The sequence below is a fragment of the Diachasmimorpha longicaudata genome, chromosome 8 (assembly GCF_034640455.1).
Source record: "Diachasmimorpha longicaudata isolate KC_UGA_2023 chromosome 8, iyDiaLong2, whole genome shotgun sequence".
Lineage (NCBI taxonomy): Eukaryota > Metazoa > Arthropoda > Insecta > Hymenoptera > Braconidae > Diachasmimorpha > Diachasmimorpha longicaudata.
Genome location: NC_087232.1, coordinates 6,763,633 through 6,778,600, shown reverse-complemented (window position 1 = coordinate 6,778,600; position 14,968 = coordinate 6,763,633). Strand labels below are relative to the sequence as shown.

Below are 14,968 nucleotides of genomic sequence, written 5' to 3'. Positions count from 1 at the left end.
GACAAGTTCCGATCTCGTTCGACAGATGGAGTATTGGAATGGTGGACATTCCAATCGTTGGTAACATAGGAAATAGAGGATCGAAAAATTTAATGCACTTTTTTATTTTCCATTCAAATACATTTAAATATTAGATTTTCGGAAAATTAACGGTGATCGCCTTCCCTCTAGTCGCTGCTTCCCTTCCTTCGCGACCGGGGAGTAGCTAATTCCTTAAAGAAAAGGAAATTTCAGTTGTAGAGAATGTTATTCGAAGTCAAGAAAATTTGTCTTTTTGTCAAATTTAATTTCAGATTTTGAACGAATGGTTTGTCATCCTCAATTCAGGACTCTAGCCAATGATCATCATATTGAGAGAATAAATATTTGTAAGACATGGAAAAAGGAGAAGAAATTGAAAAATTAATTTTGCGACTTTGTTGAGGGATTTCTTACCAAGGAATTCAGTTTCTCGAGACACGTAAAGGCTGATAAACTCTCTCGAAAATTTCTAATTCTGTAACAGAAAACATTTAGTAGTCAGTATAGGTTCTCTCCATCGATGGGTATTTATTTAAAAAATTAATTGTATTATCAGTAACAAAAGGGAATTTTGACATCAATGTTAGTCAGCCCCGAAAGATGGGATCATCATTTAAAAAAATGTAGTCGTTAAATATTGAATCAATAATGTCATGTCTTACCGAGTATCTTCATCAATCTGCACATTTGAAATTCCCTTCCTAGAATCTGTAACAAATCACAATACGAAATTATTAAAAAATGACTTTAAAAAATTTACTTTAGCATAGATTGAGATATTATTTATCAGAAAAAATTGGGATAGTTGACATCAATGTGAATCAGCCCCGAAAGATGGGATCATCATGTAATTTTTGAAAACTTCTAAATTTACTTTTTATTGGAATACTAATTTGCTCACCAATAATTGCTATCGTCACAGCAAATTGTCGAAACTTGCCGAACGTTTGTCATTGGCTGGCATTCCGACGGGATCTCCCTCTGTAAAATAATTGTAAAAAAAAAAACGAATTACTTTCAGTAATTTATGAGAGAATAGACAATTGCACTGAATGTATGGTGAATTAATCAGCACACGTTGGGATGTTTGACATCAATGTTAATCAGTCCCGAAAGATGAAATCATCATATAAAAATCATTCATAATTACAATACTAATTTGTCAAAAAAATATAAAATTGCATTAGCTCTCTCGCTTTCACGACCAACACTCATAGAATAGTACTTGTTGTTTCTCACGAATCTTACCTCATGACAAATTTGAATTCTTCAAACGCTCCTCCACGAAGTCTTCAGAGGCCACAGGTAGAAATTCAACAGTTCAATCGCGAATTTCGTCTCTCCTTCAGCCATTCACTGTTATCCACTGTAATACATAATAAAATATGATAAAAAAGTCCAACTCTTTCCACACATTCCTGAACTCGTAAATCCTCCTTGAACATTTAAATTACTGATAAAGTGAGTGAGCTAAATTGCACATCAAACCAATTGTGATATTAAAGTGGTAATTAATGATAATTTATCAATCGCGACGGGGAACGGAGCAGAAGATCTTGCCAAATTGACGGCATTTCATCAGAGTAATAATAAACATGTCGCCCAGCCCCAGAATAAAATCTTCGATACGTTTCCACATACAGTATATTGAAAGACAATACCCCTCAAAAAATGATCCTGAATGAATCCCTAATCTTCGATTGGACAAGAAATGGGTTGTAATGTTTTTAAATAACTCTAGTCACTCCGCATCGGTTTTTACAATATATATATCTCGGTACATAGAAGAGCTAAAATTTTGGATGATGATGTGACGGAGTCACTTTGACCTATTCAATATCTCTTCTATTAATATGTTGTGTTACTTAAAGAAGAAGATTGAAGCCCATTGAAAGGATTTCCAGATGACAGACAATTAGTAAAACAAATTGTTCAGCTTCGGGTGGAATTAATAATTCTCGTTGGAACGAACAATCATTAAGTTAATTTTTTTCTAATTAATCAGCTTCATCTTCCGGGCATTTCTTCACCTCATCACTCAATAAAAAATGATGGTATGAATTATTCAATTTTTTTAATTCGTTCTTTGCATTTATTGGTAGAAATTCATAAATTAGTTTTTATCCCCAAGATAACCCAGACCAACATTATATGCATCTTTTCAAAGCGATGCGATAGCGCGAATTACCTCAAACAGCCCAGAACTACATTGAGAGAAGACCTAGACAACCATAATGCAATAGTATTATAAAATTAATCGATTGTCACTGGTAGAGATTCAAACTCTGGGCTGTTGACAAGAGAAATCCCGTCATTTGTCAAATGTTAAACAACGCAATCATTAATAATGATTGTACATAAAAATTTGTAATATTTTTCAACTAATGAATTCGGACAAAGACTCAATATTTCCCTCTAAGTTTTTCATTTCTTAAATTAACCCCTTGAATATCGCTCGCATTATCAACAATAAATATCACGAATTATCGTGGAATAGTATGGGTGATTAATATGCCTGTATTCCTGGGATTCCACATCAACAAATTCCCATTTCCCGAAAAAAATCTTATTTAGTTAATGAAATGCAATGTTAAAAAAACATTTTCTTTTCAAATGTCTACTCACCTCATGATTAGCAGTATCATTGACTAGTGGATTCAAGAAACGAATAGCTTATCGTGTGGTTGTTTCCTCCGTTGTTAAAGAATGCTCGGTTCGGTTAATGATTCGTGAGTTTTTGGTACAAACTGTCAACTTATGCTATTTTCATTTATCATAGAACGAATCCCCAGAGATGTGTCAAGGAATTTCAATAATTTTTTAAAATCCAATTCCCATGGAGAAGCGTCAACGTCGCTCAATGAAAATTCAAGAATTAAAAATGATACGCAAATTCAGAATAATAATGAGTAAAAGATCAGAAGGTGAACAAAACAATCACGAGAACAGTAACTCTTTCTTGTGATATGAAAATCATCACGTGACACTTTCTGGGGAAAAACTGTAAAATTAATTGTCAGCAGCGCATTATACTTGAGAGATCACATAAATACCCCCAATGAGGCCCTGAGTCCAGTGACGGTAACATCCAACCAATGAGCAGAATCTGCCAACGTGGGACAAGTCAATTGACGTTTTTTAATCGGCCTCTTGTTCTATCTATTTCAAGGACGTTGGTGCAATAAGGGCCAAAGGATGTTGCAATTCTGACTCGCTTAATGTAAACAACAAAGCGTGACAGATAATTCAGGAAACTCTGGAAAATTACGTCGGCGTAAACCAGTGTATCGTTTCGTTATTACACGGTAAGAAGTGTTCAATAAAAGGTGAGCTTTACGTAAAGGTCTGTAAAAATGAGTCATCAATTTCCCCCATCAGGCACCCATTCACCGAGATTGGGTTTGAGATAAAATTACTCTCCGTATTATTTTGCATCTTAAAAGTAAGGGAATTTGGTGAAATTAATCCGGGATGTGTTTTTAGATGTTGGAGGATTAAGGACATCTCGTCACTTTGTGCGGTATTAAAGGGGAACGAACCTTTTTTGATCATATAAAGTAGTATTAATTTTTATGTACGAAACTGCTCATATCGCCTTACGAAAGTTTTCCATTCAATCTCATCGTATAAAAACTAAGCAGACACTAAAAAAGTGCGACGGGAGGGCACGGTAAGGCTTTATTGCCATCTGACAATTTCCCCTCCTAATCCTGGCTCTCTACCAAAGATAGGGGAGTTCCCAAATATCTCAGGACGCAGAACTTACAACTCCAGTGTACATTAGAGGAAGACTGCTGCCACACTATTTGAGAATTGTCTAAAACTTTCCGGGAGTCGTCATTACATTGTTGCAACTATTCAATTATTTTATAGAATAATCAAGACATGTAAAAATCGACAGAATTGAGAATGGGAGAGGTGAACGCCAGAAATATCAAAAAGCGTTGCACTCAGAGGTCACGTGAGAAGTCGGAAAATGCCAACGACAGATAACACTTCCTATTCATCAAGATAAAGAGCTGCACAGACATCAATACATGAATTGTCTTTTAGAGAACATCTCAGTTAATATTCATGAATTATTATAGATTTTGTGGTGAATTACAATCAATTCGTAGCATGGGTGATAATAAATAAAGTCGCGAGGAAAAGTTAGACGTCCAGTATTTATCGAATCTCACATTGTAAGTGATAAACAGCCTAGGGACCGTGAAGAATATCATTCAACATTGATTAAGATCTCCCGAAAAGTCACCATTAAATTTCCTGTTAACACCTACGTGTCCTTAATTCAAAAACAACGTCAAAATAAAGCGGAAACCGACGGGGGCTTTATGACTTTCGTCAGGAATACATCGGGAGTATTTTTTGGTCGAGATTATTGCACCAACTACCTTAAGACGTACCGCCCCACTATCTGAATCGAGGACTGATTTGCAATTGAGTTGGACTTCCATTGATAGTCGACTTGGTTGCTTGATAATCAGATACCGATTACTAATTTCCAAGTCGCATTTATTATCACTGATTTTACTTAACAATAAATTATTCATACCCGATGGAGCGAGAATTTTTCTGAAGAGTTTTTTCGCTTTTCAAAATGTTTATTCATGAAAATTATGCCATATGACTAAGATATTTCACACATACATTAATGAACGTTGATCAATAGAATCAACATTCCCACTTCAACCCTCCATATTCATTTCTGAATAAGAAAAAGAAAGTCTGCAGTTGATTTTCACGATTCAACATATCTGTGGTAGTAATATGGCGATTGTATTTCTCTAAGGATATACATCAGTCCACATATGCCGTAGTATATTCCTTTTGGGAAATAATATACGATTGAAACTCATATCACTTATGTTAAATATTACGTAGACAAATACCTTAGTATCGTAAATACATCCATTATTTCAATTTTTTGTGATTCAAGTGAAAAGAATCGATCAAGTCGTTCATTAAGTTAATCAAATTATCGCTAATCTTCGTGGAAAAATAATTCGAGATGGACTGGAAAGACTGATGATTAAATTTAGCTAAATTGCGGAAATATGTGGGAAAGAACTTCCATATTTCAACTGAAAAATTGCATGTCCATTCTACTTTGTAATAAAAAACCCTAATAATCTACAAAAATTCTGGGTAAACGTTTTCTATTGTCTACAGAGAACAAATTTTCAAAGTAATTGTAAATGATACAATTGAGAATTAGCTTGAATATCATACACATAAGCTCAAGTATATGCTTTCATTGTGCGATGAAATACAACTAAAATGAGAATGAGAATATTCCTCACATGAAAACAAAATATATCAAATTTATCATCCGCTTCGGACACTCCAGGGTGAATCTGATTAATTTAAGATGGAACCAAGCGCACCGAGTAATGAAAAATACTCGTTACACCACACGTCACGTCATCAATTTACATGTTGTAAAATCAGTGAAGTAAAATGTCAATTCATTAAAATAAATTCAAATGATTGTTTCTGTGAGGAGGGATTAGTTATTCAATGGTCTGGTGTTGTTTATTTTTGTTGGATAAGAGGTGAATAAATTCTATTACTGATTATTCAGTAGCGTCTCCTTTTGTTAGGATAATCTTCCTGGCGGTTGCGGTCATTAGCACCCTGCCAACGACCGGCACCGCCAATACCTCCTGCACCTGCATTTCCACCACCACCACCACCACCACCATTGTTTCCACGATTATTACCCATGTTGCCCATATCAACCCTCATATCCATCAAATCCATTATCGGTCCAACACGTTCGTCATTGTAACCCCCACCGCGAGTAGCGCGGTCCATATTGTTATATGCATCCATAAATGACTTAGGATCCTGAATATTGTTGTTTTTATCAATTAAATTGCGTGATTCATTCAATTGATTCATTTTTTTTTTCAAGAACACGATTCGATTTTCAGTTGCAATGACAATCGAATTTTTGTTGACGTTTGTTTATGGTTTTTTGGTTTATGCACCATTTTTTTTGTTCATCACATGTTTTTTTATGGGCGAGCATCCATTGTTTGACAGCAGCAGAAGTCATCGTCAATTTTCGTCATATCACATAGAAAAGAAAGGGGAAAAAATAATGTTAGAATCAATTGAGTCAAAATCAGTGGAGCATTCTCGCGGATCGTAACCGCGCTAATTTACAGCATTATTGTTTCTCAGATTTGTTGAGAATTATCAGTTAGTTTTTAGACTCACAAATTGAAAAAGTGGGCGAATTTATCTCCATTAAATAAATTATGGGTCGTGAAATTGTTCTGAAAATTAATGATCGTTCACTGAGAGAAAAAAAACATGTTTTCAAACAAGTTTTTTTTACCGAAAAAATCACCAGTTAATTATTTTACCAGTGAAGCTTTCATCTAAGCTCCATTAAACTGTGACTTTCCTGACATTTTAGAATGATATAATTATTTAAACTTTTCAAGCCTGAAGCAGAATCTCGACAGTGATTCTTTCGATTTGTACGCATTTTTTTCGTGGTAATGTTCAAGTAACGTCTTTTTAAATACCAAAAGGAGCCCTGCTTGAAAACATTTTGTTTCCTCTTCAGCTAAAAGAAATTTCGAGAGGCTTTCTTTTCGGGAATTTTCCTCTGTTATTCTTGTCGAAAATCACCTTTTTCAGACATTTATGCGTGAGAATTTAACCGATTTTCCATTCACAATTTAATAAGATACCAGAGTTTGAATTATTCAGATAATGAGGCAAGAAATTTGATCAGGATTTCTCACTGCATTCATCTGAATTTCAGAACTCCGATTAAATGAGAAAATAGCAACTGGGCTTTTTTCAAGTTTAAAAAATCTCCATTTTGTTACGCACTTTGTTAATCTGTGAGAATTTTCGACGTTCAGAATTGACGTGATATTCAATAAAATAATAAGCGTAAAATACAACAGAGCCTCTTGTCTGCATTCACATGGAGTAATCTTTCGAGACACATTATAAATAGAAATATTTTTTTTCTTCACATCGGGGGACGGATAATCATCGGGGTTTATCGGTTCATTGGATTGGATTCGATAACAGGGAATTGCTGTTTTTTAATATGCTTATCTGCACACCCTTGATTCTTTTCATATATGAAAGAATGAATATAGTAGGTTCCCTTCCGGTTTTTTGCGCAAGGATGGAAAGTCGCAAGAAACTCAAAACTTTGGAGAAGTTTCAGGTTGATGTCATTACCCTAACCATTTTTTTCAATCCCTTCCCATCTAAATATCCAGGTGTTCCAGTTAGTCTCAGTACCATTAGTGCAGCCATCTTGAACATTTTGGGGTCGTTAAAACAATGATAGCTGACGGATGGACTTGACGTTGGTGTTTACGAGAATAAATTAAAGTTCCGCAGCGAATTTAATTCGCTGTTTTGATTTCAGTGTTTCAGGAATCGAGGTAACGATGAATTGAATATATGAATACTCAAGTATGAGAAAATGTATTTCTCTCACGAGTGGTTCTAATACGAGTGGTTAATCTTATTGCATTTTTTGCTACCACCGTAAACAATATATTTTTATGGAAATGAAATATCAATGATATTTAATTTTCCAACCGCTAATGCGGAATATTTGAAATCTTTCGTTCAATCATATCAAGTGGGTAAGAGCAGTTGTAATTTTCCGGAGCTACCGTCACCTTAAAATTGATTTTTCCTCTAATTTGTACTTTACTCAGCTTATAACTTAAATTAAGTTGTTATAGGGGTGTTCTAGGATATCTCCATGCGTCAATGCTCTAATTGAATTCGCATTTTTCGAAGCACAACAAATAAACATTTTCTTCTCGATTTTAACTAGCAATAATGCAGACATTAGAACTCTGTGATGAGCAATCCACCAACAGTAGAATAATCCCTTAATTTATAAGAATAATTACAGCTATTCTGTCACGAGAAAGTCCATGCAATAGAATTTTCTCCTATCGTCAAAGCCTTACTGCAGGAAAGATGATTGATACTTCTCTACAGACTTTGGAACTAGAAACCCAAATCTCCCAATGTTTAAAAAATTTGAGTTGCGAGAAAAAAAATGTGGGATATCTTTTTGAAGGCACCATAGTCATATCTGAGGTTTAATCAATGCATTAGCAGTGATGGACTTTGGATTTGTAGGAAAGAAAAAAAAAATAGTAAAAAAATGAAAAAGAAAATGAAGAGTCAAATTCAGTTCGAGTTTTTCGAAAGTTAGTGAGAATAAAATTTCGAATACATTACCACTGGCAAGTTGTTTCCACCTGTGAACAGAAAACAGTATTACGATTAATAAAAAGGTGGCAATACTCTTCCTTTGGAACATGTAGAAATTGAATTTTTAATGGTTGAACTTCTCAAACATATTTAGAATTTAATAGATGTTCCCAAAAAATATTTAATAAATCATAAATCCCTTTCTTTTTTAAAGTGACAGCTCATTTCCCCTTCTGAAAACGTTTAGAAAAAAATTATAAGAAGTATTTCTTACCATCAGGACCATTGTAACCATCACGATCATTGTTCTGAACCCCATCGTAGTTCTTATTACCAGAACCTCGCATTGCCTGCTCCTGTAAGAAGAAAGAAAAATATTCCAATTGAAAGTACAAAACCAGCAAATTCGTTCTTTTTTTCGGAGTCACTAGTGAGAAAATTTTCTATCAATTTGTGATCATAACTTAAAAAAGCAGCCGTGGGGTATTATCACGATGATAATCAAACGGTAATTTTTTTAATCATTTCACACAGGTATAATCATGGATAAAAATTTGTATCTTGCTATGTTGCAAAAATTCAATTTATATTAAATGCTTGTTGACGAACAGTCGGAGAGAGTAAGATATCGTGAAGCGACAAACGAAAATTAATGGAGACCGTCTACACAAAGTTTTTGTTCGGTGACAACTTAACACACCTGCATAAACAAATTATTCTCCTGCTGACGTCTGTGTAACTCCTCCTCTTGGCGGTGAATACGGAGTGTCATCTCCTCTTGTTGACGTCTCCGTACTTCCTCCTCACGTGACCTCTGTTCTTCAGCATGACGCTCCTTCATTTCCCATTCCCGTTTCTGGCGTTCACGATCTGCCTCTCTCATTCTCAATTCTATAAAATGGGCAAAATCCAGGAATTTGAACCAAGAAAATTCAAAACATCTTAACAACTAATAATAATAATAATAATACACTGTATCCAGTATTTCAGCACACGTAAAGGTATTTAATATCCAATCGTGCTTCCTAGAAAGGATTTACTATTCCCCAAGTTTTTCTTTGAAAAATGGCACTTGCTGAGAAATAATTACTCGAACAAGCGTGGCGTTGGGGTTAATGAACACTATGCTATATCCACGAATTCCAGGAAATGATTCAGTTAGATGTTAATTAAGTCTCTACCCAGTTTATCTTTGAAAAACTAAAAAAAAACTTCAATATTTTTTTTTTGAGGATTGCTCGCATTCCGGATTCTCCTCGAGATTTTCCTGGTATTTTCTTAACCAGATATATTTTCAGAGTAATTCATGGAGAATTATTCCGCTCGTACGCTTGCTTAGCTATAAATTTCATTTAATTAACGCATGAACTCACGTTCTCGGAGTAATTCAGTCTCATGCTCGTATCTTGCAAACTCCATTTGAGCCTCTAACTTTTCCTCCTCCATAACCATCTCTCTCTTGAGAGCTTCCTCTTTCTGTTTATACAATTCATGAAGCTGCTTCCACCTAGTACCATACTCATGTTCAAAGCTACCAAGTTGTGCAAATCTGGGCCCAACATCACGGGCTTTATAGTACTCTGGTTTCTTTTGGATGTTTTTGTCTGGATAACCATCTATGTCATCTTGTTGTTCAAATGGTTCTACCACGACTGGCCGCAACGATCTAAAAATCACAATGAAAGTTTCCGTTGTAAATGTCAGAGTTCCAATCTCACATTTTTTAAAATTTATCAATTCATTAAAGAAAATAGGGATGTTGCACAATATGGGAGAACAAAGATATGCTCTCAAAAATTTTTATTTTTCTATTAACTTGTGATTAATTATTTGATATTGATGTATCCAGTACTTTGGCACACAATTGGACACTGGATTGTCTAATTATGCTTCCTAGTCGGGACTAATCAATTTCCCCCAGTTTAAATAAGTAAATGGCACTTGCAGATCATTTTGATTCAAACAAGCGTGGCGTTGGGGTTCGCTATATGTTCATAAAAAATTTATTCGCCTAAAATTGTCAAATAACATAAACTAGTGAATTATTTTAAATTAAAATTTCTTACGCAGTGAGGAAGAAACAGCTGTCTGTGCATTTACGAATAGCAGTCTGTGCTGATGGTTTCTTGGCGAACTCTACGATACCCTCCCCAGTCGGACGTCCCCTGTCATCAACGACAACAATAGCCCTTTCAATGTCGCCGAAAACACTGAATGATTTCTCCAAAAGTTCGTTGGATACGTGTGGTGTGAGGTTTTTCACTTTAATTGCTGATGAATGCGGGGCAAACCTGACCTTCATTGCTCTCGCCCCCCTCTTCATGCCGTCCAACTCGCGCTTTGCTTTCTCTGCATTAGCTCTGTAATCCTGAGAACCAGAAACAAATTTTTGTAAATTTTTGGGATTTTTAATGAGAGAAAAATAAATTGGACATGTGTGATCATCACTTTAAAAAAGCAGCCAGAGGTTATTATCATAATAACTCAAACGGTAATTTTTTTAATCATTTTAATGAAAATATTGTAAGGTATTGTAAACACGGAAAATTGATGAGTATTCTGCTCTGCGTGAAAGAGCTGCTGCATAACAAATCGGAAAAGCGTCTGGTAAGGCAAAGAAAGGTTCAAAACAATAAACTGAGGCAGTTGTCAGTCAAGCAATTTGATGAATAAAATTTGCTGGCTCTACTGCTGACAATAACTATCTATTGATAAAACTTGATAGGTCTCGGTCACGCTCAAGACTTACTTCCACGAAAGGAAAATATTTATAAAAATATGAGATAGTACTTTGAAGAAAAATTGATTGAAAGAAAATTGTGTCTTTACCATTCGTAGAAAAGCGAAATTTTTCTCCTTGTTGACAAATAATTCAGAAATTTCACCGAATGGTGTGAACAGGTTCGTAATTTCTTCCTCGTTGATGTCATTGGAGAGATTCCCCACATAGAGACGGTTTCGTCCACTGAATTTTTTCTCTGTTGTATCCTGTGCCGCAAGCTCGAAGGTTGGGCCATTGATGCTCATTAATTTCTCCATTATTCGGTCCTGCGCAAGGGAAGAAATCATTATTTATTTTGCTTTACCAGAAACGTAAACAGGGGAGCAGTCTTCTCTGCAAGCGAGGAATTCTATAATTGTCCGTAAATATAATTGTATCCATTATTTCAGCACACGTAAAGGTATTGAATATCCAATCGTGCTTCCTAGAAGGGACTTACTGTCCCCCGAATTTTTTGTATTATATTTGGCACTTGTTAAGCAAGCATTGCTCAAACAAGCGTGGCGTCGGGGTTATTCAATCATGTCCATTACTTCATTAATCGTAAATTAACCGAATTACTCAAATGACTAAGACTTATAGCCACAGTCTGTCTCGGTGCGAGTTCTGAATTAATATTATTGAATGATTATTAATTATTCTTACATCTTGTGATCGGTTCCCCATGCCTCGATCTCCACCGCCGCCACGGCCACCACCACGACCGCCACGCATACCACCCCCTCGTCCACCCATGGGCCCATTATTCCCACCCATTCTCTCCTTGTTATCTTGCATCATACTCGAGTCCATCATGTTCCCCTCCATCATTGACTCACTCATCTTCATCTGAAAGGGGAAAGACCATAAATTATTAATATTCGAAGGGGTCATTAATCGGCAACCTAAATGTTAATGCCTTGAAGATATGAATTTTTAGTTTAACACGGAAAGCACGAGGCTACATGCTGTCTTCCAACATTCCGATCCTCTAGACGAAGGAAATAATTAAATAGTAATCAATGAACAGGTTGAATAATTCAGAGGTACAGACTTGAATGGGATGGAAAGAATTTTTGTCAGTCGACAAAATTACTGAATTATTTCAGAACGCGAGGCAATTTCAATTTCAAAAAATTCATGAAATTTCTGGAGTACTAGAAAAATGTATTGAAACGCCGGGACATGCCACCCACCAAGAGGGAAAGTCGGCGATCAACGTCGGCCATTTTGAGTGCGCGATACCGCATGCCGAGGCGAGGGCTTTGAACTCACTCCAGCGCGTGATATCACTTTCCCCTTTTGGCCGGCAATTTTTACTCAAAAAATTGCGAAATAATCAATAAAAAAAGGGACTTCGTGATTTACAAAATTCATTAACCGAGAACTGTGGAGTAATGCGGACGGGATTTCAAAATGGCGGACAGGGGACGCTTAGCATTCGGGAATGGAGAACATTCGAGATCAAAAGGTTTACTCTACCTGCATATCATTTCGTGGCCCACCACCACCTCCTTGGCCACCGCCACGACCGCCGGAAAATCGCGAATTTTTCCGTCCACGACCACCTCGACCTCCTCCGCCACCACCTCCACCACCTTGTCCACCACCGGGTCTGATATTATTTTCGTCATTGTTCTCTTGTGGTGGTTTGGTGTCTACTTTGTTCGCGTTCTCGGTGGCCATTTCAACGTCTTCTATCGAATAATTAATCAACTCGAGGGCCACAGAGCCAGGGAGACTATCACAATGTTCACGATAATTTATCAAGGTGAGAGGTGCACGCAATTTTCACAATAATGGAAGAATAGATCTGCACAGCGCGGCGTCCGTCCACCAAGAGAAACGGAATGGGAGAGATGACGATGATATATTCCAGAATAGGAAAATTGGTGATGTCTGATTGGTCGGGCAGTTGTGCGTCGGGCGCGCGGGGGATTGTGGGTAGCGCGAAGTGCTTTGTGGCTCCCTCGGGGGAACTAGAAGCCACGTGAGCCGCTCGGAGGGTAATGCAGGACTCCGGGATTATTGAGCGTTAATAATAAAGGGCCATAGGGAGAATGTCACAGGAGTTGAACGTACGCTCGAAGTAGCTCAACCTTCTCCGTAAATTTAATAATAATCGAAAACTTCAAGAATAATTAAAGACACGATGAGGTTCAGAACTGTTATTTTGTTTCTGAATTTAATTATCGTTTTGGTTTCTCTTTTGAATTTACTTTTAATTATAATTAAAAATAGAGAATAATTTACTAAAAATAAATATGAGATTTTGTAATTTTTTTAGGTACAAAAGAAAATAAAAATTACCAGAATTTCTGGTGAACGCTAATTATCCCAAAAACCCAGTGGAAATCATTATCCAAATGTCAACAGGGAATTAATATGCAAAAGAATTTCTTTATTTAAATTTCTTACGAAGACATGGATTTTATGTAGTAGAAAAAAGCCCTCACCTGTTATCACAGAAATAGATCTGACATGAAGTCTTTAAGCTGTGATTAATTCCATTGTGATAACGATTCTCAGAGAGAGCGTTAAAAAATCAATTTTTGGAAAACAACATTTTTTTTCATATCTGCTTGAAAAATTGAGTTTTCAATAAAGTTATTTTTTCTCCCCTAAATTCATACTCCGACAAAATTTGGGATCTTAAAGTTGAACGATTATTGAGCTTTCATTCGGAAACAAAAGGGAATGTCGTTCGAAGGGGAATGGGCTCTTCCGTTCCACCATTTTGCTACTTAGCATAATATTGTTGTGAAAATTAACCTTTCCATCTAGATTGAGAAAATCAATCGAAAAAAAGCAGTAGGAAAAAACCCCAGGAAAGAGAACTAAGAACGCATGATAATAATCCCAGTAACACCAGATCTCCCTGGAAAGATAACTCGCCGTGAATTACAAAGCCTCTATTTCTGATTGAGGGCAGAAGTTAATACCGTCCTTAATATGACGGTAGATGCGGTCGTTACCATCGATATAATCTCCAGTCGCGTCCCGAAACACTTGTTTGTCCCTCCAATGGCCCCACACCCTCAACTCCCTCCCCGTGAAAATAAGGTCGCCCCTCAGGAGGACATCCAGGCAAAATTGTTCGATCAGGAAGGTGTAATGCCAGGCCTCAGTGCCCACGTTTGCTTCAAGCAAAACGTGACATGTAACAAAAAAAAAAAATATCCACCTATCGACTTTCCTCGGCGATGTGAAAACTTTAAAATCCCTGACTTAAATGCACCCCAATCGATAATTCAAGCGAGTTTTGTTTTTCAACTTTATGGACATGACCCACGTGAACGCATTTCTCATCTACCGGAGATAAACAAAGCAGTAAAACACGATTATTCGTCGTATGAATCAACTTTACTGATTATTTGCATGATAGAAATTTTATTACTCCGAGGGAAAGGATCGATTTTTTATTTTTCGATGTAACATCCGCCATCCAGAGACATCGAATAAATTTGATTTTTTTAATCACGTGGATTGAAATATTGGAAAAAAAGTCCTGTGGAAATGGATTTGATTTTTTATTTTCAGAACTCTCATTCGCACGCCATATTTGAAAATGATAGTTTACATACTTTCAATTATTGAGTTATAAAGAACGAGTCTTTGAGCAAGAAACAATTGTTTGCAACGTAGTTTTGTTTTTACGATTTTCCCTCAAAATTTTCTCACGTAATTTGATGGCAAAAAGGATAAGCAGTGATTAAATCTATACTATATACTGGTTAACATTACTATTGAACTATTGGACTTTAAAATTAACTACTGACCTTAAGAGCTACGAGGGTTCAGGTTCAGCAGAACTGCACAGTCTGAAAGAAATACACCGACAGAATAGGGAAAAATGCTATAATTATTTCAAAATAATGGCCTCCCCCCCAATCATCGCGACTTTCACCCGAGGAAAAATATTTTTCTCACTTTACCTAATGAGTGAAGATGCAATTACGGTGAGAGGTA

The 14,968-nt window shown here is 36.2% G+C and overlaps 1 protein-coding gene and 1 long non-coding RNA gene across 3 annotated transcripts; one reads left to right on the top strand and one right to left on the bottom strand.

Moving 5' to 3' along the window:
* Positions 1-88: 88 nt before the first annotated feature.
* On the bottom strand, positions 89-12,858 carry LOC135165558 (hrp65 protein-like). Of its 2 annotated transcripts, XR_010299526.1 has the most exons (13): positions 12,482-12,858; positions 11,666-11,848; positions 11,068-11,286; positions 10,305-10,606; positions 9,612-9,904; positions 8,939-9,129; positions 8,513-8,594; positions 8,266-8,285; positions 1,270-1,387; positions 923-1,002; positions 684-729; positions 436-496; positions 89-212 (listed from the first exon to the last, which is right to left on the bottom strand). XR_010299526.1 is itself a non-coding variant. In XM_064126962.1 (9 exons), exons 1-9 carry the CDS (start codon positions 12,683-12,685, stop codon positions 5,602-5,604), a joined length of 1,764 nt encoding a protein of 587 aa, XP_063983032.1. In that variant the 5' UTR covers positions 12,686-12,858; the 3' UTR covers positions 5,164-5,601. The 2 variants fall into 2 exon arrangements, 1 of the variants encoding a protein (XP_063983032.1); XM_064126962.1 differs by lacking the exons at positions 89-212; positions 436-496; positions 684-729; positions 923-1,002; positions 1,270-1,387 and adding an exon at positions 5,164-5,871.
* LOC135165562 (uncharacterized) lies at positions 3,085-5,345 on the top strand. The gene is made up of 2 exons (XR_010299527.1): positions 3,085-3,326; positions 3,505-5,345. It is a non-coding gene; the product is annotated as an uncharacterized LOC135165562 (long non-coding RNA).
* Positions 12,859-14,968: the final 2,110 nt, after the last annotated feature.

Bases quoted from the DNA above. Each gene is read 5' to 3' on its own strand.
- LOC135165558 (XM_064126962.1), bottom strand. From the start codon at position 12,685: ATGGCCACCGAGAACGCGAACAAAGTAGACACCAAACCACCACAAGAG. The intron at 8,595-8,938 runs GTGTGTTAAGTT...TTCTTCTTACAG, and splicing joins AGAATAATTTGTTTATGCAG to GAGCAGGCAATGCGAGGTTC. The intron at 8,286-8,512 runs GTAAGAAATACT...TTCTGTTCACAG, and splicing joins TGGTTACAATGGTCCTGATG to GTGGAAACAACTTGCCAGTG.